General features: G+C 41.4%; 1 protein-coding gene and 1 non-coding gene across 2 annotated transcripts; both read left to right on the forward strand.

Moving 5' to 3' along the window:
- Positions 1-3886: 3886 nt before the first annotated feature.
- TOMM20 (translocase of outer mitochondrial membrane 20) lies at positions 3887-17844 on the forward strand. Its single transcript, XM_043926259.1, has 5 exons — positions 3887-4240; positions 9997-10043; positions 11733-11814; positions 15087-15229; positions 16631-17844. Exons 1-5 carry the CDS (start codon positions 4120-4122, stop codon positions 16673-16675), a joined length of 438 nt encoding a protein of 145 aa, XP_043782194.1. The 5' UTR covers positions 3887-4119; the 3' UTR covers positions 16676-17844.
- Positions 4709-4843, forward strand: LOC122709754. Its single transcript, XR_006345716.1, has one exon. It is a non-coding gene; the product is annotated as a small nucleolar RNA SNORA14 (small nucleolar RNA).
- Positions 17845-27656: the final 9812 nt, after the last annotated feature.

Raw genomic sequence — 27656 nt, forward strand, 5'->3', positions numbered from 1 at the left:
ACTCTGGGAGATAGTGGAGGACAGAGAAGCCTGGTGTGCTGCAGTCGGGGTCGGAAAGAGTCAGACTTGACTTTAGTGACTAAAAAAACAACAACAAGAAAACAACCCAGTGGTCCAGGGGTTAAGACCACTTTCCAATGTTGGGGGCACAGGTTTTGACCCCTGGTCAGGGAACCAAGATCCTACATGCCACACAGTGTGACCAAAAAATAAGTTTAAAAAAATCATAGAAACAATTTCCTGGAAAAGTATGGTACTGAAGTCACAAAGTGTAAAGTTCAACCGGGGGAAAGAATAGCATTGCATTCTGTTGAGATTTACCCTTATGACATATAGCTGGTGCCCCTGCTCACAAGTCTTACCAAGCTGAAGCTGTGTCCTGGAGGGAGGAGTGGGAGTGAACCGGGGAGCTGATCTGAGGCAGGCTCATCTGTGATACGTGCAACTGATTACTTACAAGTGGGTAAGGGAATTGGAGGACAGTGAGTTATTACTCATTATTTTGAAAATTTTGTCTTTCAGGCATTGCACAAGGAAAACCTAAATAGGTCTTTAAAATGTAGCTCTGTGGAAAGCAGAAAGCTCCATTTTCAGATATCCAAAGACTGGATATTTTATGCTTAGGATCTTCTATGGCACTTTGAACCTTGCTTTTCAATATTTATTTATTTGATTGTGCCAGGCCTTAGTTGTGGCTTGTGGGATCTAGTTTCCTGACTAGGGATTGAACCTGGGCCCCCTGCATTGGGAGTGCAGTCTTAGCCACTGGACCATTAGGGAAGTTCGTTTGTTTTTCCTAAGTATGGTTCAGTTAATATTTATCCCTTGATAGCTCTTGAACATTTCTGCATATATTTTCAGTTAAATATCTATAAAGATGCCTTATCTGTAGACTACATACACTTACCTCTTTAATTGCACTGTATTTTCTTTAAAGTATATATTTTATTGTATATTATTGTATATGCTTTTTAGTGTATATAAATTTATGTAATTTTAGTGTCCTTAACATAGAGTGTTGGTCTTTAGGTTTTCATGTAAGGAGCCCTGGACTAGGGTGTAGGGACATCTGATCCTTGACCCAGTCCTCTGGCTGTATGTGCATGACCTTGGACAAACCTCAACCTCTTTATCTAAATATCTTGACTGAGAAAACTAGATCAGTGGTTTCCCACTTTTTTGACTATGATCTGTGATAGTCTTTACTTTTTCATTGTGATCAGCACAGACATAGGTATGTTTATCTGACACACAAGTTTCACATGACAGTACCAGTCCTTGTCACCCATGTTGCCCTCTGATAACTTTTCATTCTGTTCACAACACTGGTGATGATCCACTAAGGTCAACCCACAACCCATCAAAGATACCACTTACAAGCAACATGCCTCAGGGATTTACAGTCTGTTTCTGTTTGAGGATTCTATGCTTATAGATGTTTTACAAGTGAAGAAAAAAAGTATGAAAAACTGTAGTGGTTGAGAGATTCAGAGGCACAGGAGTTGCACTAACTGTTCTTTGTATCAACAGGTTGTATCAATGGTTTATCTTATCTCATAGCAATGACCTTCCACTTACATGGCATTCTGTGATGCACCCACAGGGATACCAGAACAGCATGTTCCTTTCTTAGTGTCCTAAGGTAATGGACAAATCTCAGATTGCCCCAGGTCAAGTTCTAGACCTCAGGTCATCTGTGTGGCCTTACAAGTCTTTCTGTTCCACCTGTGGCTCAGGACATACCTCTCTCAACTGATAGAGGTGCACTGTTAAGGCTAGGAAGAATCTGTGTGTGTGCATGATATAAGGAAAAGCTTTTTTTCTGTTGTGTGCAATCCCCTGATAGCAGTCATTTGCTTTGCTGTGATACATATGCACCTTCACATCTCACCCCAGTCCAGGCAGTGTACATGTACCTTTGATCAAATTTCCAGTCTTACAGGATCTCAGGTTCCCAGGTGGCACAAGTGGTAAAGAAACTGCCTGCCAATGCAGGAGGCATACGAGACTCAGGTTCGATCCCTGGGTTGGGAAGATCCCCTGGAGGGAGGGCATGGCAACTCAGTCCAGTGCTCGCTCTTTGCCTGGAGAATCCCATAGACAGAGGAGCCTGGAGGGTTCACATGGTCACAGAGAGTCAGACACGACCGAAGTGACTTAGCATGCACAGGTTCATTATCACTCAAGCAAAAGGGCTTTCCCAAGCTCTTGGACTAGGTTAGGAATGTCAGCTAAATGTCTCCATAAGTGCCCTGCAATACACACCATCCACCCTAGAGGTGAGCCAGACTTCGTGCTATGGGGACAGTCCCCTACAAGATGGCTGTATGAGAATACACCAGCCACAAATACGGGGGGAGACGTGTCTCCAGGCGACTCTTCTGACCAGCCAGCCAGTAATTTGGAGGTTCCTGCTACCTCTCAGGTTCACCATAAGCAATCACAGAACTCAAGAACATGTTATACTTATGATTACAGTTTTTATTACAGCAAAAGGATATCAATAAAATGCAGCCAGGGAATTCCCTGGTAGTCCAGTGGTTAGGACTCAGCACCTCCACTGCTGAAGTCCTGGGTTCAACCTTTGGTCAGGGAACTAAGATTTCACAAGCCTTGCTGTGCAGCCAAAAAAGAAAAAAACCAAAACGGGCCAAAGGGAAAGAGGAGCGGTATGCACAAGGGAAAGGTATGGGAGAGCCCCAGATTCAAAGCTTCTGTTGTTCCCTCCCTGAACACCTCCCAGAAGACAGAACACCTCACCCTCCAGGTACATGGCACATTGATTCCTAGGTAGACAGAGTACTGCCAACCTTGGAAGTGCACATGCTTCCGTGTCCAGAGCCTTCATTTGGGCTTCCCTATGTAGGTCATGGGGTCGGAAAGAGTGGGACACAACTGAGCGACTGAACTGAACTGAACTGAACTGAATGTAGGTCATGATGGAGAAGGCAACGGCAATACACTCCAGTACTCTTGCCTGGAAAATCCCATAGACGGAGGATCCTGGTAGGCTGCAGTCCAAGGGGTCGCGAAGAGTCGGACACGACTGAGCGACTTCACTTTCACTTTTCACTTTCATGCATTGGAGAAGGAAATAGCAACCCACTCCAGTATTCTTGCCTGGAGAGTCCCAGGGATGGAGGAGCCTGGTGGGCTGCCATCTATGAGGTCGCACTGAGTCGGTCATGACTGAAGCAACGTAGTAGCAGCAGCAGCGTGTAGGTCATGAAGCTGAACTCCAGCAAGTTGTTCTCCAGCCTCCTTCCCCTCTTTCCCCCAGAAATAGGGCTGATACTACCCAGATCAAAGTCCCAACCCTCTAATCACAATCCTGGTCTTTCAGGGTAGCCCCATCATGAACCATCTCCTTAGCGTAAAGTGTCAGAACACTACAGTCTATAATAAACATTCCTATCACCCCAAAGGTTTCAGAGGATCCCATCTATGTCTTTTCAAATTTAAACTACACACATAATGTCTTCAGTGGGTATGACAACTTGACAACTCAACCTTTTTTTTTCCATTGTGTCTCTTACCCGTTATCCTTTTCCAGGGATCGCCCCATTTAATTTTCTTCCACTCCTGAGACTATACCATAACAATCTTTTGAAATCGAATCACTAGATGTGGTCCTTGCTGCAAAACAGATTGTGACTGAGCTTGAAAACCAAATGAAACTGAATTCAAACAAGAGTTACAGGGTGCCTGAATAACATAAAAAGATGAAGCATTTGCTTCCATCTTTGACACAAGCAAGGAAGTCAGCTACACACAATTTGGAGTGTGCGCACGACGGCCACGTGCCGCCCTCATTACGTCAAGCTCAAAGGCTCTTAAGGACGTGCGCGACCTCGCGCAAAATCTCGACTCCGACGCGAACAGGGCAGTTGAAGCACCTGTGCAGGCGCAGAGGCGGCGCGGGGGCCTCCGCTCAGGCACTGCTGCGGACATCCCCGGGGGCCTCGGCGACAGGGGCCGGAAGTGACGCATGTTCCGCCTTTCCGCGTCCCTCGCGGCGGGCGTCGGGGCTGAGCCGCGCACTCGGATCCGAGGCTTCGCGGTCAACGGCTTGTTTGCGGGCCCCGCCGCAGCCGACCCGGCTCTTCGGGTGGAGAGACGATGGTGGGCCGGAACAGCGCCATCGCCGCCGGCGTGTGCGGGGCCCTTTTCATCGGTTACTGCATTTATTTCGACCGCAAGAGACGGAGTGACCCCAACTTCAAGAACAGGCTGCGAGAACGTGAGTGGGTCTCCGGTTCCCTGGGCCTCCCTCCCCCTCCCCCCGCGGCGCCCTTGTCCCCTGCTTCCCGCCGGCCGACCCGCCGCGTGCTGGGCGGCCGCGTGGTGCTGCAGGGTCTCGGGCCCTGAGCGCACACGCCCTCTCGAGAAAGGTGATGGCGCCGCTCCCAGGGTTGCTCCCGGCCCGTGTGCCAGCGAACGAGTCCCTCCATTTTGGAGGAACGGTTTTTCCCATTTTGTTTTTCCTAAACATGTACCGTGTAAGTGCAGATTCGTTTGTATTATAATTTAGGGGGTTGTGGCTCTTTTTTGCTGTTTATCTGTTTTCACCTCATCCGAACTCGAAAGTCGGGGGGTGTTTTTTTTGGGTTTTTGTTGTGGGTTTTTTTTTTTTTTTTTATTTTACGAATTTGTGCTTAGACTGAACCTGCAAATCCAACTCAGTATCATTCTCAAACGATGAGGTTGCATGCATTCTTAAACCCTCTTGGTAGCTCCACTGTAAAGGCTTCCAAGATATGAGTGAATGCTATAGAAATCGCAGGGGCGTCCAAAAGGCTGTACGTTTCCTGTGGCTCAGTCTTATTTCATACCTGCGACATCTTTTAAAAGAGATTTACAAGAAGGAAATCGTGTCGCCGAAACCTTTCGTGATCTTTGAATTTCGGAGGTATGCTCGTTCGCAGCAACGGAAGAGAAAATTTGTTGCATTAAGAAATAATTTTGTAATCTACCTGGGTTGCTCGGTCAGAATAGTTCCTGAAACTAGAATGTATAGGTCAATTACTAAAGCCCAGAAAAATACAAAGAAATGATTAGCCTTTCACGTGTAGTTGGGTCACACGTGGCTAGGACTACCTTACTGGAAACTGCTGCTCTTACACCATCTGCAATATGATATCTGATTCCGGCTCTCTTGTGTCTCAGGAAGAAAGGATATAGAGGTGATTTTTTTTATTTATGGTTAGGTAGACTAATGGAAATAATGCTGCTTTGGATTCAGACACTGAGTTTCCTGACCCAGGTTAGTCACAGATTAACAGTATGATCTTGGGTTTTCTGAGTCTTAATTTTCTTAGCTGGCAAAATCAGGTATTGCCTCTTGTTGGTTTTGTGAGGATTAAAATGTTTGATGTGCTCGCCACCATTCTTGACATGGAGACGGTCCTGTAAACTCCTGCTGTAAATGTAATTATTGGAATTTTTATCATTTTCCTGTAGCTTCCAAGAAATAGTTGGGCAGTGGTGGTGTGGTAGTAGATCTCTGTAAAGAATGGATTAACCCTTCCTTTGGGGTCGTTGGAATCCTGTTACTGAAAACCTTGAGAAAACTAATTTTTGGTTGAAGAAATAATAAAAGGTGTCATTTTGAACAAATTGAGAAATCTGTTATTTTCACGTTTGTTTTTTTAAATCATCCATGAATTTCTAGTTTCAGTAGTAGCCTAATAAAGTGTTCAGGCTTGAATTAGTAGCTGGATAATCTTGGGCAACAAATTTCAAGCTTTACTTTCCTTCTTTAAAAAGAAAAATTATAATGTAGAATTTAGTATAGTACCTGACACATGGTAATTGATGAATGCTAAAGATTGTTTATGAATATAATTGTTATTTTGTATTTTCTTTAGCAAGTAAAGAGTGATTTTGCAGTCTATTTAAAGTCTGTATGGTTGACTCATTTTAAGAACTTGAGGGTATTTTGTATTTGTGGGATGTAATTGATTTCAGTTTAGTTAATTTAGTTAATTTTTCATTTTCTTAGCTTAATTTCTAATAGAATATTTATATCTGTAATGCTGTTCATGGGGTTCTCAAGGCAAGAATACTGAAGTGGTTTGCCATTCCCTTCTCTAGTGGACCACATTTTGTCAAAACTTTACCGTGGCCCTATGGCTCATAGTTTCATTGAGTTGGACAAGGCTGTGATCCACAGTTTGTTGCGAGATCAGTTTGGTTAGTTTTCTGTAATTGTGGTTTCCATTCGTCTGCCCTCTAGATAAGGATAAAAGGCTTGTGGAAGCTTCCTGTTGAGAGAGACTAATTGGGGGGAATCTGGGTCTTGTTCAGTGAATCTTTAATCCAATTTTCTGTTGATGGGTGGGACTGTGTTCCCTCTAGGTAGTTTGACCTATGATAGGGGTAATGATGGCCTCCTTCAAAAGGACTTAGGCCAGGACTGTTGTATTCAGTGCCCCGACCCCACAGCAGGCCACGCCTATGCAGAAGACTCCTGGACACTCAATGGGCAAGTCTGGCTCAGTCTCTTGTGGGGTTTCTGCTCCTTTCTTCTGGGTCCTGGTAAGCACAAGGTTTTGTTTGTGTCTTCCAAGAGTCTGTTTCCCCAGTCCTGTGGAAGTTTTGTAATCAAATCCCACTGGCCTCCAGAATCAAATTCCTCCGGGCTTCTCAGTTCCTTTGCAGGATCCCCACATTGGGAAATCTTTTGCAGACCCTAGAACTTTCCCAACAGGGCAAGAGCTTCTTTGGTATACTTGTTGTCCAGTTTGTGTGTTGTCTGCTCAGTGGCTTTGTGGTGGGGCTTACACACCCTACCTTCATTGGAAGGACTGATGCTGAAGCTCCAGCTCCAATACTTGGCCACCTGATGCAAAGAACTGACTCATGGGGAAAGACCCTGATGCTGGAAAATATTGAAGAAAGGAGAAGGGGGGGAGAGAAGGGGGGACAGAGGATAAGATGGTTAGATGGCATCACCGACTAGATGGACGTGAGTTTGAGCAAGCTCTGGGAGTTGGTGACGGACAGGGAAGCCTGGCGTGCTGCAGTTCATGGGGTCTCAAAAGACTCGGACTGAGCCGCGAACTGACTGACATCTGTAAAAAGAGGACAGTTTTTTTCAAATCAGTGTTTCTGAAGGTTTTTTGGTTTCGTTTTTAGGAAAAGAGATTTAGGCTGTTTAAAATAGGTTTGAAGTTAAATCAAGACTAATTTATTCAATTTTTTTTCTTACCTTCCATTAGTGTGAGATTACCAGAAACTCCTACAGCATAATTTTTATCTAAATAATCACTAATAAATGAAAAGTAACCTACAGAATACCAACTACAGATGTTTTTCATTTTACAGCACTGTATGAAATGATTCGTTTTAAAATATATGAAGTAACCTCCTTTAAATGATGGCTTTAGATTGGGGACTTTTTATATTTTATGTGTAGTTTTTTGGTCTGTTTTAACTTGTTAGGTTTACGCAGAGACACTTGGACTGATTTATCGCAAATATTGTGTCAGTCTGCTGATTGAATATGTAGTAGCTCCTTGATTTTTCAGTCTGTTATCTGCCCATTTGTCAGAGATACTATTTGATAAATAAGTTGATGTAAAAAGTTAATTGTCTTAGGAAAGTAAAGTGAGAATAATCTTATTGCTGTAAATTTAAAGCAGCTAAGCAAGCTTAAAATTTGGTAACTACCAAGCATTCAGCAACAATAATACGTTCTTCTCCACTCCATTAAAAAACCACACACATATATGTGTGTGTGTGTGTGTGTGTGTGTGTGTGTGTGTGTTTGGAAGTCAGGCTTTTTTCTACTATTATCACTTTTGTCATTTTCTGTAAATTCTGACGTAGCAAATTGTATATCTCTGTTTATTCCACAAACTTGCCATGTTTCTTTCTGAGATGCCTTTTATATTGATGGGCATATCCTCACTTCTCTGCAGTGTAATGTTTGAGCACATGTGTGCTGAAATCCTGCTGCCTGTTTGGGTCGCCACTCCACCACCCATTAGTTGTGATCTTGGTAAATTATCTCTGTGATAACATGGTGATAATACTAGTACCTGTCCTCCTGTTGCTGTGAGGCTAAATAAGCTCATTAGTAACATGTAGGATAGTGTCTCTTGAATCTAAAACAAGTGCTTATCTTTAACATCAAGTGTTCCATGTCCAATCTTAGTAATCTTCCTAGCACGTTTGTATCATGATCTTATAGTAACTAGTTAATATAGTCTGGTGTCATTCTGCCAAAAGAGAGCTGAACCTTAATTGAGGTTATATATTCTGTTTCTCCACAGTTGCCTAATGATGAACAAAATAATAGTAAGATCAGCTTTAACCTATATATGTATTTTTGAAAGTGCTAAGGCCTTAGAGTTGTAGCACTTTATGTAATCTGGGGGCTAGAGTTGCTAGAGATACTGGTGGTAAACCTAGTTTGTAAATACAAGTTAGAAAAGGTTCCCTGACCAGAGTAAATTAACCATTTGTGTGCACCTCTCTACTCATGCATTGAAAATTGGATTTATAGAATGCTTTAAGGTTTTAAGAGGATGTTTGCTTGTTTTATGACTTTTGTTTCTCACAGTAATAAAGTATGTCTGATCTTTTGAGAGTTGATATTTATTTGCTGAAGATCCCGGTAATAAGTATTAGAGCTTTACCTTTCTTAGCCACATAGTGCCTTTGCTAATTTTTACTGGTTAATGAAACGAACCTAATTACTTAGCATAGTACAACTCCTTAGCTGAGGAGTTGGTTGGTATTGAGCTCAGTCCTGAGTGCTTATATCTCAATAGTGCCAACCAGGCACTGAAAATACAGTAACTCATTTAATCCTCATATCAACTCTGAAGCAGGTATTGTTCTTAAACCAGGTTTACATGAGGAGAAAGAGAGGCATAGTAAGTTAACTGTAAGTTGTCCAAGGTCACACTGCTAGTCAGTGGATGATCTGGGGTATAAAGGAAACCCAAGCTTCCTTGTGCCAGCACCCTTTCTCATGGAGTATACAATTAAAGTGAAAGTCACTCAGTTGTGTCCAACTCTTTGCTACCCCATGGACTTCTCCAGGCCAGAATACTGGAGTGGGTAGCCATTCCCTTCTCCAGGTGATCTTCCCAACCCAGGGATTGGACCCAGGTCTCCTGCATTGCAGGCGGATTCTTTACCAGCTGAGCCACCAGGGAAGCCCAAGAATACTGGAGTGGGTAGCCTATCCCTTCTCCTGGGGATCTTCCTGACCCAGGAATGGAACTGGGGTCTCCTGCACTGCGGGTGGATTCTTTACCTGCTGAGCTACTAGGAAAGCCCAGGCAATTAAACAGCAGCTTAAAATATTGTTAGTGTCTTACTACTGATTTGATTTTAAAGGTTGACTAATTGATTTAAACAATGTCACTTACTCCTGAGTTTGTAGTATTACTGTTTCATGTCAAAAACAAAAACAACCTACCGACTGTAGGGCGAAGGTTTTTTCCCTTTAACTGGCAGTAATTATTTGAGTGCTGCCTTTCTTCGCCCTTACCTTTGCCACATGCATAAATACTGTGCTCTTTTTCTAAAGAAAGCTTTTTCAAATGCTGTTTTTTTAAAATTCTTTTCTTATTTAATAATCCCAGATAGTTTTCAGAATTTAGTAAAGACAGGGCCAGTTATATTTCAGTAATAAAACTCCATCATAACAACAGAGGCTTGATTCTTGGTCATGTTTCCTGTCCTTTGGAGGTGGTGGAGAGAGACTTTCTCTACTTACGATGGTTCCAACAGCTGAGTCTCTTAATTATCTCTATTTTTCGAACTGCCGATCCTGGTACCCCAGAGGGAAGGACAAAGCTTCTGTCTAGGAATGTCCCATTGCCGGTAGCTGACCTGAACTATTTTTATGACCCTGACAAATCACTAGAGGAAAAGCCTGAGTTGGTCCTGTTTTGCAAATAGAATGAGTACCACAGCAATTAGACTTCTTTTGATTCCCATTTTAATAATAATAAAATGAAAATATTCCCTTTTTTGCAGGAAGAAAGAAACAAAAGCTTGCCAAGGAGAGAGCTGGGCTTTCCAAGGTAATAATCTGTTTTTTTAATAGTCTGCTTCAAATATATATTTTGAGAAAGCTAATTGGTATCAGACACTGATTTTATGTTTTAAAATACAATGTCTTTCTTTTTTTTTAATACAATTTCTTTATAAGAATAGTTGCTAGATCTGTTCCCCTGCAGATTTTCCAGTCCTTCCTTATTTCCCCTTTGTCAGCCTCAGCAGACAACTTACTGTGTGAACAATATTTGAGGGCGGTAAGATGATAGGCTCTGAAGACACTTAGCAGAAGTTCAAACTTTTTCACTTAGCTGCTCCCAAATAACAAAACATTTGTTACTAATTTTCTTTCCTCCAAACTTTCTTTAGAAGAACCACTTTACTCATTTTGAAAGTTACATAAGATTATTCACACCCACTGATCCACAATCCCACTGCCTGTCAAATTTTTACCTTGTAATATGTAAATGTAGATGTAAGTCTTACTCATTTTTTTCTTTTCATAGATCCTATGTTCATGATTATTTTTAATGACTACATAGATTTATTTATTTTATAAAGAGCGTTATGTGATATGTATAGGTAAATGTTAATTACTGGGCATATAGCTTTTTTTTTTAATTGAAATTAGTTCCATCATCTGTATATCCAGGACTTTGACCTACTGGATCAGTAGTAGTTCTTTTTAAAGCAAGTTGAAGCAGTGAAAAGATTAGATCAGTTTACATTTATGTACATATGTAACAAATGTCCATAATGTAACATTTGAGTAATTAACACAGCTAACTGACTTGATAATGGTAATAGCAAGGTGAAACTGGGAGGCAGCCACTTTGTTTCCCTGTTATGTCCAAACTATGGAATGTATTCATTATGTTTTCAGTAGTCTTTTCTTTCTAAGGATATAGAAAATGGATGTATTACGGGTATAATTCAAAGATATTTCTGGTTTGGTTCCAGACCACTGCCGTAAAGCGACTTTGTGAATTTTTTGGTTTCCTGGTCCATATAATAGTTGTATTTACACTGTACTGTGTACATAGCATGGTGTCTGATAACTGTGCACACCTGTAATAAGAGTGTATATGATAATACTCAAGGACCAGAAACTTCCATTAGTAGTCTAGGTTTTTAAATAAAAAGGGACTTTATAAATACTTGGTTTACATTTTTTACAAAGATAATGCATGTAGCTGGTGACTTTATATATTGTAATCATTCAGTTTGGTAATATATAACAAACCACAAAACAAAAACACAGGCACAGTTATTTAAATCAAGCTGCTTGTTTGAAATAGCAAAAAATCAGAAGCAGCTCAAATGCCCAACAAATAGATCATGATTATACAGTTATATATTCCTCAATATAGTTATATAAAAATCTATGAAAAAAAAAAATCTATGATAATGGCCATGAAAAAATAATGTAAGTTTTAAAGTTCATATTTTGTGGTAAAGATATATCTGTACTCTCTTTTTACTTGAGGTTTGATTCACAGTTTTCTAAGAACTGTTCAAACACCAGTTTTATCAAAAAGGACTTTTTCTTGCATTTATTTGAAAGTAGATATTAAACTCCTATCCTTGAGTGTTGTTGAAGAGTAAATTTCTTTTTGTCAGCTTTCATAATGAGCTGGTTTTTTAATGGCATAATTTTTTTGTGTTGTGTATATCCCTGGAGTAAACCAGTTACTAAATATTCTATTTCCAAACAGTTACCTGACCTTAAAGATGCTGAAGCCGTTCAGAAATTCTTTCTAGAAGAAATACAGCTTGGTGAAGAATTACTAGCTCAAGGTAATTAATAGTCATTGAAAGACTAGGAAAATAGATAAAAATCTTCACGCTAAATTTATGGTAATAAGGGGCTTTTTTTGGTGCAGTGTAGCTAGTTTTAAAAAATAGTCTTAAAATTTCTGGGACGGGGGATAATTAGGGAGTTTGGGTTGGACATGTACACACTGCTATGTTAAAAATGGATAACTGACAAGAACCTACTGGATAGCACATGGAACTCTGCTCATGTTATGTGGCTGCTTGAATGGGAGGGGAGTTGGGGGGGTGAATACATGTGTGTGTGGCTGAGTCCCTCCACTGTTCATTTGGGACCATCCCAACATTGTTAGTCAGCTATACTTCAATACAAATGTTTTTTAAAGGGATATTCTAAATATTTCAAGAAAAGCTTTTAGGCATTTAATAATAATATGAGGCTTTTAATAATGCAAGGAAAATAAGTAATCTTTACAAATGAGGTTGCTTTTAAAGTAGTTTAAAAGAATATGGTCAATTGTAATACGTAAACAGTAACGGAGAGAAATATCTGGGAATATAATTTCCTCAACTCCTTCATCTGATCTTCAGATCTTTCCCAGTACCTATAGGAAGGAATGACTAATATAATACATCCCAGAGAAGGTTAGTTTGCCAGTTCAAGGTGATTTTCAGAAACCGCAGCGATCTAAATCTGATCCAAAATTTAGGCTTTAGGCTTTGTGCTTTATGTGTTCCATCAATAGAATTAAGAATTCTTTCTAAAAAATTATGAAATTCAAATGATCATTTTTCAAATTTGAGAACCATAATTCATTCAATAATTGAGTGTCTTAAATGTATTTATATTTTTATTGTCATAATAGCTTTTATCACAAAAGTAGCTTTGAAACAGTTGCTGTCGTTAGTAGAAGTGGTATTGAATGTTAACTTGTTTTTCTTCTCACCCTTGTATTATAATAGATTTTGACATTATTGAACTACATGGTGCAGGTCGTTTGTAGATTTTTAATCATTGGGCAAAGTAAAGCACTTAAGTCCTCATAAAGATCATTTGAGAGACTATAATTTCATTACTTTAATATCGAAAGAAAAAGCATGTATAATGATATCTGTGTCTAAGGATAGAGATTGTAATATTTCAATTTATGGAAAGATACTGTCAGTATTTTTACATACTCATAAAGATGTCAGTTTATGACTATCAAATTTTCCTTCTAGCCTCCAAAATTAACATAATGTAAGAAAAATTTATCTAAGCTACTGTAATGCTCTCCCAATTACTTGACTATCTAACGGCCACTTAGTGTGGCCGTTTCTCTTTGATTTGAGCTGTTAGATCTATACTGACAAGAACAGTTAACTCATGGTGAGGGAAGTGAGGGGGTCAGGAAAGGATAGGGAAGTGTTTTTCGTTCTTTATTTCAAGCTTATATTCCACATTTCAGCCTGGCACACCCCCAAGAGTTATGTAACTCAGCTGCCAAGCTGCCTTTATTCTGGTGGAATCCACCGAACCGGCCTGAGGTTAGAATTGGGGAAAGGTAAGCCATGAGAAAGCATAAGCAGTTTAGACAGTGAGCCTCATTGCTTGACACGGCCTCCCTTGTGCGGGTGTCTTCATCTGTAATAACTGAGCAGTATCTCGGGTAGGTGAGGAGGACCAAGGCTGCAGTGGGGAGAGGAAATTGTTTCATTTCTGAACTAAATTGCTGTGATTGTTCATAAACGGTTTCCAGTGTGTTTAGAAGTTTTAGGAGGTGTCTCAACTGAGGATCCCCTGGGTTCTACACATGCCACTCTGGTAGCAGCTCCATTTATTTCCATTTAATAATCAGAATTAATATTCTCAGACAATACTGTGAGTTCCTCTATTGCCTATAAATTCAGTGGCCTGAGGATTCGGTGGCCATTGGGGCATCTTAATTTCCAAATCAGTGGAGCTATTGTGTCCCTGATGGAGGTCCAGTCCTATGTGGAAGACCTGTGCCTTATATTTTCCGTTTTTAATGCTGCTTTGTAGAATTAAAGCTTTCTTCAATTTGAGTAGTTTAAATCAAAATGTTAGGTAGCAGGCAGTTCCTCTTCATTTACCAGTCCCTTATTTGGTCCCATTTGTACTCAGGATTGGAAAACTTTTGTGTTTACTGGTTTATTATAAATAATACTATTCAGGAGTAACCAGCTGCAGGAGATACACAGGGTTAGGGGGTGGAGAACTTTTATGCCTTCTCTGGAGGTGCCACCCTCCTAGTCTTGGATATATTTACCGCCCCAGAATCCTAAGGAATAATTTTTTGACATAATTAGAATTTGTTTATTTTCACCTAAAGAGTTAGAAATGGTCCAGTCCCTACATTAAATTACTTAGCAAGCCTAGAAAGATCAACACTCAATGAATAAGAGAATCAGTGAAACTGTGTATAACAAGTGTAGGAGAACATGAGATGAACCAGGGAAACATTTTCAGGTCTCCTTCAGGCTGCACTTTGAATTTCCTGAGAGAGAGCCTAGGCATTGAGGAAAAGGAGAGCATTCTGCCCAGCAGAGGAGCGGATGGTGACTTTCATCTTGTAACACGTGGTTTGATCTTGCTCTGCTATGTCCTAAGTGGATTAAATTCTGCTTTCTATGCTGTTTCTCAAGGTACCACTTGAGACCTGGCCATCCAGTCAACAGAAGTTTTATGAAAGTTGTAGCAACATTCCATGTGAAGGAAGCTCAAGATGACAGGTTGACCACTATTGAGGTTGTGTCATTGTATCAGTGTATTCTGGATATACAGGATTCTTAGGCTTTGCTTGCTGTTGGATCTGAAGAGAGGATGGCCGCCAATGATGACTAGGTTCAGAAGAGATTAAAGGCCTTTAGGTGTCTACTTGCATGTGGTAATATTCACATAGTATAAGGGGTTAGTTTAAAGTGAAATTGGGCCTGTCCACCTCAGTCCCCCAGTCTTCCAGTTCTCTCTCCTCATAAAAATGTGCTGTTTCATTGTTAGCAACTTAAGTAATCTTTGAGAAATAGCCAGTATATATCTAGTAATAAACTTAGACATTTCTGTACCTTAATTTCTCCCCCTTTGAAAGTGTTGTTGAAATCCCTTCGTACACATAATCTGACTTATTCTTGTTGGTGGCTTCTTAGTTATACGCGTGTACTATATTTTCTAGATTTTACCTGCGTAATGTTTTTGGTCATTATCACTTGGAGTTATAGTGAAGACTTTAGGGTTGAATTTTGGATAAAGGCAAAGGCTCTTCCAGTTACACAGTATTTTTATGTAAATCTTGCAGGTGAATATGAGAAGGGTGTGGACCATCTGACAAATGCAATTGCTGTGTGTGGACAGCCACAGCAGTTACTGCAAGTGTTGCAACAAACTCTTCCACCACCAGTGTTCCAGATGCTTCTGACTAAGCTCCCAACAATTAGTCAGGTAAAGATTTGAACTGTTACATAAGTGAGTAGAATCTGAGGGTTTGGCATTTAAAAATGAGCCTAGTGAACATTGATGACATGAGACTCTCCTCCGTGTAATGAAAATAGTACTAGAGATGTCAGTGCTTGACTAATAGAAAAACATCCAAACTAAGGGGCATAAAATCTAGTGATCGTGCCCAGGAGGATGATTGGAAGTAAGTCTCTTTAGTGCTAAATCTCACGCCTTGATGTTCAGATCCCCAAATTGAGATCATTCCCAGCTGCTTTCTAAACCTAGTTTTCTGCCGCCTCTTTTGTGAGACCTCTCGGTTAAGTGGCAAAGGACAAAGGAGCCAAGATGGCATAGCCTAGAAATCAGATCCTTGAAGGCCTGTGGCTCCCTCAGACTTCACTTAGCTGAAGGCCTCAGTGTCTCTGCTAATACTGAGTTGGGCTTTGAGTTTAAGGAGCTGTTCGGATACATCCTTATTGATACAATAGGTTAAACATAACTTACAAGTTGATTAAAACACATCCCATTCATTTTAAATACTCAAGGAGCCCCAATGACTCTACTTTTTGGAATATTATGTCTATTAAATGAATTTTCATGGTTGATATAATTGAAAATTAATAAAAATGACTGGTTAATTCTTTAAACTGAACTTTTACTCATCTGGATTGGAAAAAGACTGAGAAGAAAAAGGTCCCAAAGATCTAAAGGAAAGAATTGAAAGGGCAAGAAACTGGATTTTGATCCTTTTTATTTTATTTTTTGATCCTAATGAATGTGGTTCCCAGTCTGTTGTCAGAATCCTCTTAACATTATTCACCTTTTGAAAGACAGCATAGCATAGTGCTTTTGGAAAATTGACCTGAGGATGATGTCTTTTGAAATATGGGTGATTTCAGGATGAACCTTGAATTCTTCAATAAGAATGGCCTCTTTTAACTTAGTTCACTTGTGCCGTGTTACGTGGCAGTATTTTCAAAATACTAATATTTCGGAATACTGTATTCCTTCTTTGTATAATGACTGACGATTTACAGGCCAGAAAGGGAAACGTTTGGAGGATAGAATGGTCACTAAAACACTAATCATTATTTTTAGTTCATATGGGAGTGAATAGAAATCTTAAATTCTTTTTTTAGTTAAAAAATTGACTAACATAACACAATATAATGTTACGCTTCCTTTATTTTATTGACTTGAATTTTGAGATGGGGCTGACAAAGATTATTTTCTTAAGTAAAAATGGTGTATGAAGTGTTAAATATTGACATTTTAATATGGGTAAACTTCAGTGAGATTTGACTGAGATCAAAAAAGCATTTTATGTTGAACTTAGAATTCTGGTTAAATGCTTATACTTATAAAAATTTAAAAGTATAAATTTATAAATATTTTCTCTTTCAGAGAATTGTAAGTGCTCAGAGCTTGGCTGAAGATGATGTGGAATAAGAAACAAATATCAACATAATGATATCAATTAAAACATATTTTTAAAATCTTAACTCGGAAGATGATCGGCTCTGGGGGAGTAAGGGCAGATGAGCTTGTTATGGACTGTCCTCCACAGTGAAGTCTACCAAAGTTAATTTTTACTTTGTGTAGATCCATTTGTCTGTTTTATTTATTTTTCCCAGTGAAAAGTGTATTTTGATAGAGAGCTTTTCATTTTATAAATACACTATGAATTACTGAAACATGCATTTTGTTTATTCCTAAAATGTGTAATTAGAATGTACATATAACATCCCATTACTTACATTAAAAATACCCAGTGCTCAGTTTTGAAAGATAGGCCCAAAAAAGTGTAGAAGAAAACTGAAGAATATACTTGTTTTGCTCTTCATCAGAAAGTTGGCTGGAAACTTGTGTTGATCAAAACTGAGCATTAAAATAAGAGATTATTTCTTTCCATTTAATCTCTTAAATATGTGTAATGTGCTGCTATGCTATAATAACAACTTCACCCCCACCCTTGAAATGTTTTCTTTAAATCAGTGGGTTTGATGTGTTCTGGATATTTATCTCGTTGTATTTTAGATACATGTAGTTGCAGATAGCACCAGGAATTAGACGTCTGTACATTCTTAATCTGGCTGAGTAAGCTTTACCAGTTAATGTCTGCCCACTTGCCTCATATATAAACTGAGGAAATGGGTCTGCTAATTCAGCTTCTAATTCCTTTGGTTCTGTGCAGCGTTTTCAGATCCCTCTTTCTGAGGGAAATACCTGTTTGGGCCGCCAGCCCTTGCATTTTTTTATACTCTGAATTTTGCATGCTTGCCTGACTTAGTATTTCTGAATTGGTTTTTTAAAAGGTATAACGTGTTGATTTTCACTGAAATCATGGTTCTGTCACTACTTTTGTAAGTTAACCTGAAACGTAACCTTCACGGTAACTGGGACGATATGCTTGTAAAAGTGTTTGTTCCCTTTTGCTTTTCTCCTCAGTGTACCTCCTTAATCCCCTCCCAGCCCTTATCTTGTGTGAGAATAAGGTATAACTTTGTGGCTGAAGACTTGAATGAAGATAATGGGACCTTTTATTCTCTAAATAGTGACGTATTATCTGCAGCCACAGATTGAATATCAGACCTAAGAATAAAGATCCTTGGTACTTAGTGGTGTCTGTTGAGTGGCATTTCTCATTGTACAGATTGCCTTTATTCTGTCTGAAAGTCTGTGGAGAGACCTTTTCTATGTACTCGACATTTTTTCTTAATAGGGTTTTGTGGTGGTTGTGATATAGCAGAAAGAGTTTGGAGGATGGTTTTAGCTTCCGCACCTGGACAGTCACCTAGCCTTGGGCAAGTCCATGTTACGTCTCTGGACTCCGATATTCTCATCTGGGCAGTAAGAACATCAGACTAGGCCACTCACACTTCCTGGTAACTCTTCCTCAGGAACCTTTCAGGCTTGTGATCCTGAACCCTTAAACAGTGCTTGTTTTCACTGACAACCCTGCATGCTCTTTGGGGGGTGAGGTGGGATGAGGTGAACACTACAATCCTGTTGATCGGTTCATTTTCCTAGTAGGATCCCAAATCCAAAATAGTCCAGTGGTGCTCAGTCAGTGATTGGCCATGCAACTAGGAAGTGGTGTTCTGTCCTGCATTTGCCAAAAGGGGATGGACTGGGACAGTCAGGGGTTACAGGTGAGGAAAGAGCAAGGGGCAGACAGCTGGCCAAGAGAGGAGGAGGGGCCGGCCTAGGTTTTATTTTAGGAGGGGATGCTTCCTGTATGCCTTTGTGAACCCTCATGCAGCCCAAGCTAGGTGTCACTTGGCTTTATGGAAAATAATCAGCTTTGCTTAATGCTTACTGCAGAGGCAATAAAGTGCTTACAGTAGAGCTGATTTTGCCCAGTACATCTTAATTAAATGACAGTTTTGGTGCTTTAAAAATTGTTCAGTCACTTAAGTTGTGTCCGACTCTTTGTGACCCCATGGACTACAGACTACAGACTTCCCTGTCTTTCACTATCTCCCGGAGTTCATGCAAACTCATGTCCGTTGAGTCAGTGATGCTGTCTAACCATCTCATCCTCTGCCTCTCCCTTCTCCTTTTGCCTTCAGTCTTTCCCAGCATTAGGGTCTTTTCCAGTGAGTCGGCTCTTCGCATCAAATGGCCGAAGTGTTGGAACTTCAGCTTCATTCAGCACTGGTCCTACCAGTGAATGTTCAGGGCTGATCTCCTCTAGGATTGATTGGTTTGACCTCCCTGCAGTCCAGTGGACTCTGAAGAGTCTTCTCCAGCACTACAGTTCAAAAGTATCAGTTCTTTGGTGCTCAGCCTTTTTCATGGTCCAGTTCTCACATCTGTACGTGACTACTGGAAAAACCAGGCCTTTGTTGGCAAAGTGATGTCTCTGCTTTTTCATACGCTGTCTAGGTTTGCCATGGGTTATTTTGAAGCCCAAGAAAATGAGTCACTCCCCACTTTTACCCCTTCTGTTTGGCATGAAAAATTAGATACCACTTTTGAAAGCTGTAGCTAATATATTGTGTTAAAAACTACTGCTGGTACCAAAAGTTTTTTTCCTTCTAGACACATAATTGCTGAACATTCACATAGTGATGGAAACAGGCAATGGTGGGGATGCTGGCTAAATGGGGCTCAACCCAAGATTTAAGTCAAGTGGAATAGCTTGGATGTTGTCATTTGTTAAAGTTGCATTTGCGTCTTTGGAAATGAAAATGTTAGTGCACATGGGCATGCTTCCTTGGACATGCCTTTGGTTCCACAGTTTGTACTTAGAGTCTTCAACTCTTACTTGGTTGCTCTGTATATTTTCTCTTTGCTGAAAACTTCTTGAAATCTCACTGGGCGTCCATTTCCCGAGTTCGTGGATCACCTTTACAGCCATTACTCTGAACGCTTTCCGGTCGGCTGGCCACTGACCACCTCCGCTTCACTTAGTTCTCTGGGTTTTATGTTGTTTTATTTTTTTCCTTCATCTGGAACCTGCTGTGTGGCCATCTCATTTTTAAATTTCTGTTTGTATTTTTGTCTGTATAGTAGCGTAGTTAGGCTTCTTGAAGAAGTGGCCCTCTGCAGATGTTCTGTGTCCCAGCAGTACACTTCCCTCTAGTCACCTAGGGGCCGAGGACCCGGGTGGGTTCTGGTCAGTGATTGCTAGTTGCCTTGCTTCTGGTGTTTGCCGCTTGGTGGGCAAGGCTGGTCTAGAGGTTTGTTTCAGGCTTCTTGGTGGGAGGTGCTGGCCCACGCCTACTCGTGGGTGGAGCTGGGTCTTGGCCCTCTAGTGGGCAGGGACGTGTCTAAAGGTGGTGTGGGGCTCTGTTCCTGCCCTGTGGGTTGTTTGGCCTGTGAGTCCCAGCATAGGAGCCAGGTTGTCGGGCGGGGCCAGGTCTCACAGCCAAAGATGGAAAAAAATGTCTGCTAGATGGAGTTAACATAGGTCCCAGCTGTGTCTGCCGCCAGCTTATATGACCCCAGAGAGCCACAGCTGCTCCCCACCTGCCCAGGAGACCCTCGAAGACCAGCAGGTAGGTCTGGTCCAGTCTTGTGGGGTTGCCGCTTTTGTTACCTGCTGGACATTGTGTGCACCCTCCTGGAGTGAAATCTCCTTTTCCCCCAGTGCTGGGGGTTCCTGTGACCAAGCCCTACTGGCCTTCAAGGCCAGATGCTGTGGGGGTTCCTCTAATTGCTGGACCCCCAGTCTGGGGAGCCTGGTATGGGGCTCATTATGTCTTTGCCTGGAGAGTATCTTTTTGTAGATTCCAGCCTTTTTAATTGACAGATCAGCAGTTGTGATTTTGATGTACTCATGAGAGAAGGTACGCTCAGGTTCTCCACCGTTGTCTCCACAGTTTGTACTTAAAGAGCATTTAAAACGGGGGCTTACCTGGTAGTATCAGTGCTGTTCTGTTAAGATAAATAGAACTTAGGTTCACGTCTCATGTAAAGTGTGTGAAGCCTGGTTCCAATTGTGTGGTAGGCAGTCAGTAAACATTTGAATCCTTTTACTCCTCAGTTAAGTTCAGGAGTTTATCATTTACCTGCCTTTCTGACCTTGTTGAATCGGCCTGTAGACCAGAGTGTTTGTTAATGTTACTGCAAGAGATTTTTGAGAAAATTGGTCTATGCAAGAGATTTTTGAGAAAATTGGTCTACCATACAAAAAAATTTTTTCTGTAACAAAAAATGGAGTTTTTATTATTGTTTGTGCCACAACTGTTTAAGTGCTATTAAGGCTTGGAGAATATCTTGGCATATATTTGCAGAAGTGAATTCTGCTGAGTTTGGTGATTCAAAGCTGAATTCAGTTTCTTGGTCGGCATTCCTTTGAGAAGGTTGACACCTGTGCAGCTTCTCCCCAGTTGGCATTTATTTGTGTTCAACTTAAGAGCATTCACAGATCCCAGGTTAAGAACCCCTCCCTGCTTTCATGTCAGCAAGTGAGGATTAGGTAGTAATGATGTTTTCCCAGCTTGAGATGTATCAGAATCACATGGAAGCCTTGTTAACAGCAGATTGCTGGGCAACAAATCTGGGCAGGAACATGTATGAATCAGCATTTCTAGCAAGTTCCCTGGTTTTGGTGATATTGCTGGTGTTGGAGTCAGGAGTGTGACACAGACAGTGATGCTCAGTGGTGAAGTGGAAAATGTGAATAGGAAATGCTCATAGAGAAGAACTTAAGCTGTGTTAAGGTCACAGATGATGTACTATAGCATTCTAAAAATGAGATATGCTTAAAGCTGCCCCCTGTAGTGGAACGTGATGGGAGCCCCCCATACAGGCCATCACTTACCAGGCTGCGTTCAAGCCACTAGATGTATTTCAGGAATTTTGGGGGGGAAATAAATTCAACTAAGCAGAAATTACATCCTCTAAGCACTCTAGTTGTGCATTTTTAAGTTTTTACTCCACATTTATATCTTGGAGTGAATCAGATGGATTTTCCCCCCTTTTTAGATTGAGGTTGTCTGGGACATTATATGTATAATGTTTAAATACATAATTATATTAACTAAGTTATATGTTTATGTGATGAATTGTACCATGTAATTTTTGAGGTAGTAAATCCTGGTTTAATTCCCACTAAGAACTGATAAGGGAGTCAAGTACTTTGACGTAGTACTGACAGGCTAGAGGTGGGGAGTGAAGCGGGGCAAAGGCAGAGGCCGTGGCTCACCTGGGCCTTGATCTGAGAAGCGGCGTGGTGCCCGATGCGCTGCACACGCCTCTGTCGTGTGGCCTGCACGTTCAGGGGCAGCAGCTAGGTCCCGCTGGGATTCCGCAGAAGTCCTCAAACCCAGCTGACCCTGCCTTTTGTCACATCAGAAAGCAGACATACTGCGCTGGCCTTTCCATTGTTTCCTTGGTCAAGCAGACACCTTTGAAGTTTTTAAATCAGAACGTCTCAGTTTACCCCGAGGAACACAGCCCTGGACCCGTAGAGGCTGAAGGTACTACTCTGACCTCTGCGCGGTGTTCGCACACAGTTGCTCTCCCTACTTACTGTTTGAAGAGGATAACTTTGTAGTTGTGAGCAGAGACTGATTTTTTATAGACCATTTTTCTTTCTTTCTTTCTCGGGGGTGTGGGGGAGACATGTAATGAGGCTTGTGGGAATCTTAGTTCCCCTACCAGGGGTCACACCTGGGCACCAGCAGTGAAAGCATGGAGTCCTCGCTGGACCATTAGGAAATTTCTTACCAGTTTGATCCATATCCCATTCCTGTGGAGCGCTGCAGTGGTTTTCAAAGGCTTCCTTTGCAGTTCTCTGTATGAATTAGGACCCTAGTAGCAGGTATGGAAACCCAACTTGAATTAGCTTAAGAAACAGTAGCATTTGTTAGCTTTTCAGGGAGACCGTTCTGATTAGAACCTGGATATCCTTCCGTCTCTGCTTCTCGCTGTGCTTCTTTCATTTTGACAAAGAGGAGGCTGGAGCTCTGTGCTCTGGCAGCTGCAGACGTGAGTGTGATGACAGTCTCACTTCCCGAGCTCTGGTGCTGGTGGTGTAGTCACCCCATCGTGTCCAACTCTTTTGCAACCATAGGCTCCTCTGTCCATGGGATTTCCCAGGCAAGAAAAATGGGAGTGGGTTGCCATTTCCTTCGCCAGCCGATCTTCCCAACCTAGGGATCGAACCTGGGTCTCCTGCGTTGGCAAGCAGATTCTTTACCACTCGGGCCACCTGGGAAGCCCTTTCTGAGCTCTGGAATGAATTAACTTAGAATAAATCCTCACTATTTTACAAGGTATGCCCAATGTTTCATGGTAAGTGGAAGATTGAGGGATTTTTTTTTCCCGTGGTCTTAATTGAGATGTGATTTACAAATGAAAATTGTATATGTATTTTGAATTAAATATATGTACAGTGTGACATCTGATGTATGTGGCCATTGTGAGATTAAGTGAGATCATGTGGTATTTGTCTTTCTGTGTCTGGCTTTCTTCTGTTAGCATAATGTTCCCAGTTCATTTATGTTGTTGGAAACGGCAGAATTTCCTTTTACAAAGGTGACTGGTTCATTGTGTGTGAATGTGTATCACATTTATCCATTCATCCACTGACAGGTTATTGCCATATCTTGAGTCTTATGAATAATGTGGCTTATGAACATGAGGATGCAGATACCTTTTTGAGATAGCAGTTTCATTTCCTTTGGATGTATACCCAGAAGTTGGACTCTTGGTCGGCTAGCATTATTTTTAGTTTTCTGAGGAACCTCCATGCTGTTTTCTGTGTGGCTGCACCAGTTTACATTCCCACGAGCAGTGCATGGGGGTCCCCTTTCCACACCCTCACCAGCATAGCTTCTTGATGAGAGGTGTGGTGCTCACTGGGACTTCGATGACTTTCCCACATGACTAGTGGTGTTGAGCACTTTTTCACGTGCTTGTTGGTCATTTGACTGACTTTGGAAAAAGTGTCTGTCTAAGCTGTTTGCCCATTTTTAAATTGGATTATTATTCTTAAATTGTATGAATTGCTTATATTTTGGGGGGGTTAACCATAGTTGCATTTTCATTTTGTTTTCTTTGCTATGCAAAGGGAAAAAAAGCAGAAGCTTTTTGGTTTAATGTAGTCCCACTTGTTTATTTTTTATTGTGTTGGCTGTACATTTGGAGTCAAAAATCACCAAGACTGATGTCAGGGAGCTTCTCCCCTAATTTCACTTCTGGTAGTTTTATAGTTTCAGATGTATATGTAAGTCCTTAATCCTTTTTGTGTTAGTTTCTGCATCTGGTGTAAGGTAAGGGTGTGATTTCATTTTTTTTACATGTGAGTATCTGGTTTTCCTAACACCATTTATTAAAGAGACTCTTCTCATTGTGTATTCTTGCACTTTTGTTGAAGGTTAGTTGACTGTAAGATTTCGGACTTGAATTAAGAAGGGTAACTTCTGCTGTACTTGGCTACCTTACGTATTTGATAGGATGAAGGCATTAGGGATATTTTTGTTGATGTTTTTAAAGAATGGGGGTACTTTTTACCAAAGATGAGAGACACATGGTCACTATATAACTCAAGTTGCACATAGAATGCCTGCCCATTTCTAGTGAGAACGGAGCCTGAGAAGTTAAAAACATGACACATCATTGAAATCTTACATCTTTTGAAATTTTTATTTATTTTTATTTTGGCTGTCCTGGATCTTTGCTGCTACACACAGGCTTTCTCTAGCTGTGGTGGGCGAGGGCTGCTCTTCATTGTGGCGCGGTGACTTCGCATTGTGATGGCTCTGCATTGCTGCAGCTTGTTTCGGAGCAAGGGCTCTAGAATCATCACAGCATGTGGGATCTTCCCAGACCAGGGATCAAACCTGTGTCTCCTGCATTGACAGGCGAATTCCCAACCACTGGACCACCAGGGAAGTCCCTTATACCTTTTGTAAAATGAGACTTTTTTGGTGTGCTTTCTGCTTTGTAATTTTGCAGTGTCTAACAAAAATCTCCCAAGTTACTGAAATAAAGGTAATGCTTCAGGAATGAACGTTGCTGTGACTTCTGAGCTTCTGTCACAGACTGGGCCAGATAAATGGGACCAGAGGCTGGAGAGCAGATCAGTTGGGGGGCTGAGGACTGGGCTGAAGTTGGGCGAGACCGGAGGCCCTGGGAGCTGGCACTCGGGGCAGGTGGTGAACCCCTGCCGGAGCTTGATCCTCTCTTTGAGTCTCCTGGAAATTCTCCTGGGTGATTTTATCCTTTCTGGCTTCAGTGGCACTGGCAACTGATGAGCCCTCCTGAGCCCAGGTGGGTCTGGCTTTCTGCGCAGCATCACGCGGATGTCCTCAGGCGCCTCCGGTGACATGTGGATGATTGAATTCATTCCCTTGAATCTGCCTCCTCTTAACTGCCCTCTCCCTGGCTGTTACCTGCTCACCACATTCCATCAATGTCCATACTTCCCCCTCCTCTTATTACCATGTCCCCAGTCCATTCACTTCTCTCAGGCCTCACTATCACTCCTGTGGGCCATTTATCTGTATAAATGCACAGCCTCATCCCCTTGGATCCATTCTACTGCCTAAAGAATTGTTTGGAAACATTTTGTCCTTTGTGCGGTGCCCAAGCCCCTTAAAATCTGACCTGATTAACTTGCTAACAGTTTTCCTCTGGGAAATCCCATGGACGGAGGGGCCTGGCAGGCTACAGTCAGTGGGGTCATGAGAGTCGAACACCATTTAGTGACTACACCACCACCACGACATCATTCCTCGTATGTCCTCCTCCCTGCCCAAACAGAAACCCAAGTCCTGGTCAAATCAAACTAATCCCCCAGAAGTGCCTTCCTTTCCAGCTATGATCCTATCTGTTGCCTCAGGGCTTTTGCATGTGACAGGTGTCCTATGCTATGGGCCAGAGTCTATGCCAGGCACCACCAAAGATCTCTGGACAGACAAGACAGTCCCTGGCCCCCCGATTTTACCATTGGGTTGAAAAAAGCCTTCCTGGGTGCCAGAGTAGGTGCCCTTTGTTGGAGATTCTTTAAGACCCTGGAATGTTCTAACCATAGCACCGACCAAAGTTGCTGTAATTCCTTGGTAACTTGTCCCTCTTTCCCTCCAGACCACTTCTAAGGACGTGTCTTTTTTTTTTTTTAAGCACTTAATTTGAGAAGACTCCTTATTTTTATTATTGCTATTCTCATTTCTGTTTTCGGCTGTGCCGGGCCTGCACTGCTGCGCTGTCCCTAGCTGGGCTGAGTGGGCCCCTCTAGTGGCCATGTGCAGGCTTCTCAGGCGGTGGCTCCTCTGGTCGCTGAGCACAGGCTCAGCTGCTGCAGCCAAGGGAGCCCCCCCACATGGGACACTCCCTGGGCCAGGGATCACACCCGTGTCTCCTGCATGGGCAGGCAGATTCCCCATCACTGGATCGCCAGTGAAGTCCAGAACACAGGTCTTACTGACCATTGGGTTTCCCAGCATAAAGCATACTTAAATGCTGAGTAAATAATGGATGAATGGTGATTCAAATGGGCAGAAGTCAGTTGGGAATTTTTCACAGTGAAATTAAAGATTCTTTGACATGACACATGCAGGATAAGTGGAAGGGAAAAAGTATGACTGTGAGGCGTGAAGAGGTCTGTTTTAAAAGCTGCTTACTAAGTCACTGGATTAGAAATAACACAGTTTGAGAATAGATGGGAACATACTTGGTTTTCTCGTATTTCTTCACAGCCTCCTGGCTTAAGAAAAGGCCAAAAAAATTTTGAAAAGCAGATCTGGCAGACATTGAAGTAGCATTTATAAGATTATAAAAAGCAACTAAGAGTCATTCCAAACTATTTTGTCCTTTTGTTAAAATCTTGTCAAATGTGGGGTGAATTATGTGGAGTCATCACTTGAATCTGCTGTTCTGTGGACAGTCCAAACTCTGACCGGTGCCTTAGAAAGGACAGGATTTTTTTTTTTTTTTTTTTTTACCTATCCTTAGAACAAGAAGAACTTGACACAGCAGTCCGGAGTTGCACCTCGTACAGAACTTGGAAGACTTGAAATCTAACCTACTTTAATAGATGACTCATTTTGAAATTCACTTTATATTCAGGAAAAGTTACTAGCTAAAATGACCATGTCTTCACTAAATATTTGATGACAAAAGACGTTACAAATTTTCTTTAACTTCCTAGGTGCTACATTAGATATTCAGCAAGCTCAATTTAAATAATAATTACTACTACTAATATTTTGAGTGACTGTAGGCTCCGTCATAGACATTGTTTGTCATGTACTGGCTGTCTGATCTTGGGTACTTCATTACTTAGAAATACTTTCTTAGCCTTGGGTTCTCATGAGTAAAATGGAGAAAAAGTAAAATGATACAATAATTTGCTTGTATGTTTTCTCTCCTGATGGACCAGGAGTTTTCTTGATACAGAGCTAGATCTTATTTTTCTTTGGATCCTCATTGTCTACTCTGGCTTGTCAATGGCAGATAGTACATATTTATTTAACTGAAATCAGGGCAAATGGACCTGTTAACTTGGCCTGAACTAAAATATTCTTAACACCTGACAAAGATGGCTTTCCTTTCTGGGCTAGGCCTTACAGTGATTCTTTTAATTAAATAGAGACAGAAGTTTCAGGATGGGATAAAGAAGTCAGCCAAAATGTTTTTACTACCCCCTTTATTTTACCAAAGAGAACGTCAAGCAAAATTCAGATATTTCTGTTAATCTTCTCAGGTCTCTGTTAAACTTGAGATTTTTTCCCTAATGCCCTTGGACCCAGAGTTTCCTTGATTTTGAGAGTAGACACAAGTATTTATTTTAGGCTCACACCAAACTTGCATCGAGTAGAGGAGGTGGAAGGGGAGGTGTCCTAATGTTTAATTTCCTTGCAGAGAAATTGTTGGCCCATGGTCCTTTCATTTGGGCTTGTGAGGAGCAGGAGGGTGCCGTGTATTTCTCCTGTTTGTCAGGAGAAACACAGAATGGCCAGCCAGTCTGCTTTCT

This window comes from Cervus elaphus, chromosome 15 (genome assembly GCF_910594005.1).
Source record: "Cervus elaphus chromosome 15, mCerEla1.1, whole genome shotgun sequence".
Taxonomy (NCBI): Eukaryota; Metazoa; Chordata; class Mammalia; order Artiodactyla; family Cervidae; genus Cervus; species Cervus elaphus.

Excerpts from the sequence above, each read along its gene's own strand:
- TOMM20 (XM_043926259.1), top strand. The coding sequence starts at position 4,120 with ATGGTGGGCCGGAACAGCGCCATCGCCGCCGGCGTGTGCGGGGCCCTT. Across the intron at positions 11,815-15,086 it reads TGAAGAATTACTAGCTCAAG|GTGAATATGAGAAGGGTGTG; the intron begins GTAATTAATAGT and ends TAAATCTTGCAG. Across the intron at positions 15,230-16,630 it reads AGCTCCCAACAATTAGTCAG|AGAATTGTAAGTGCTCAGAG; the intron begins GTAAAGATTTGA and ends TTTCTCTTTCAG.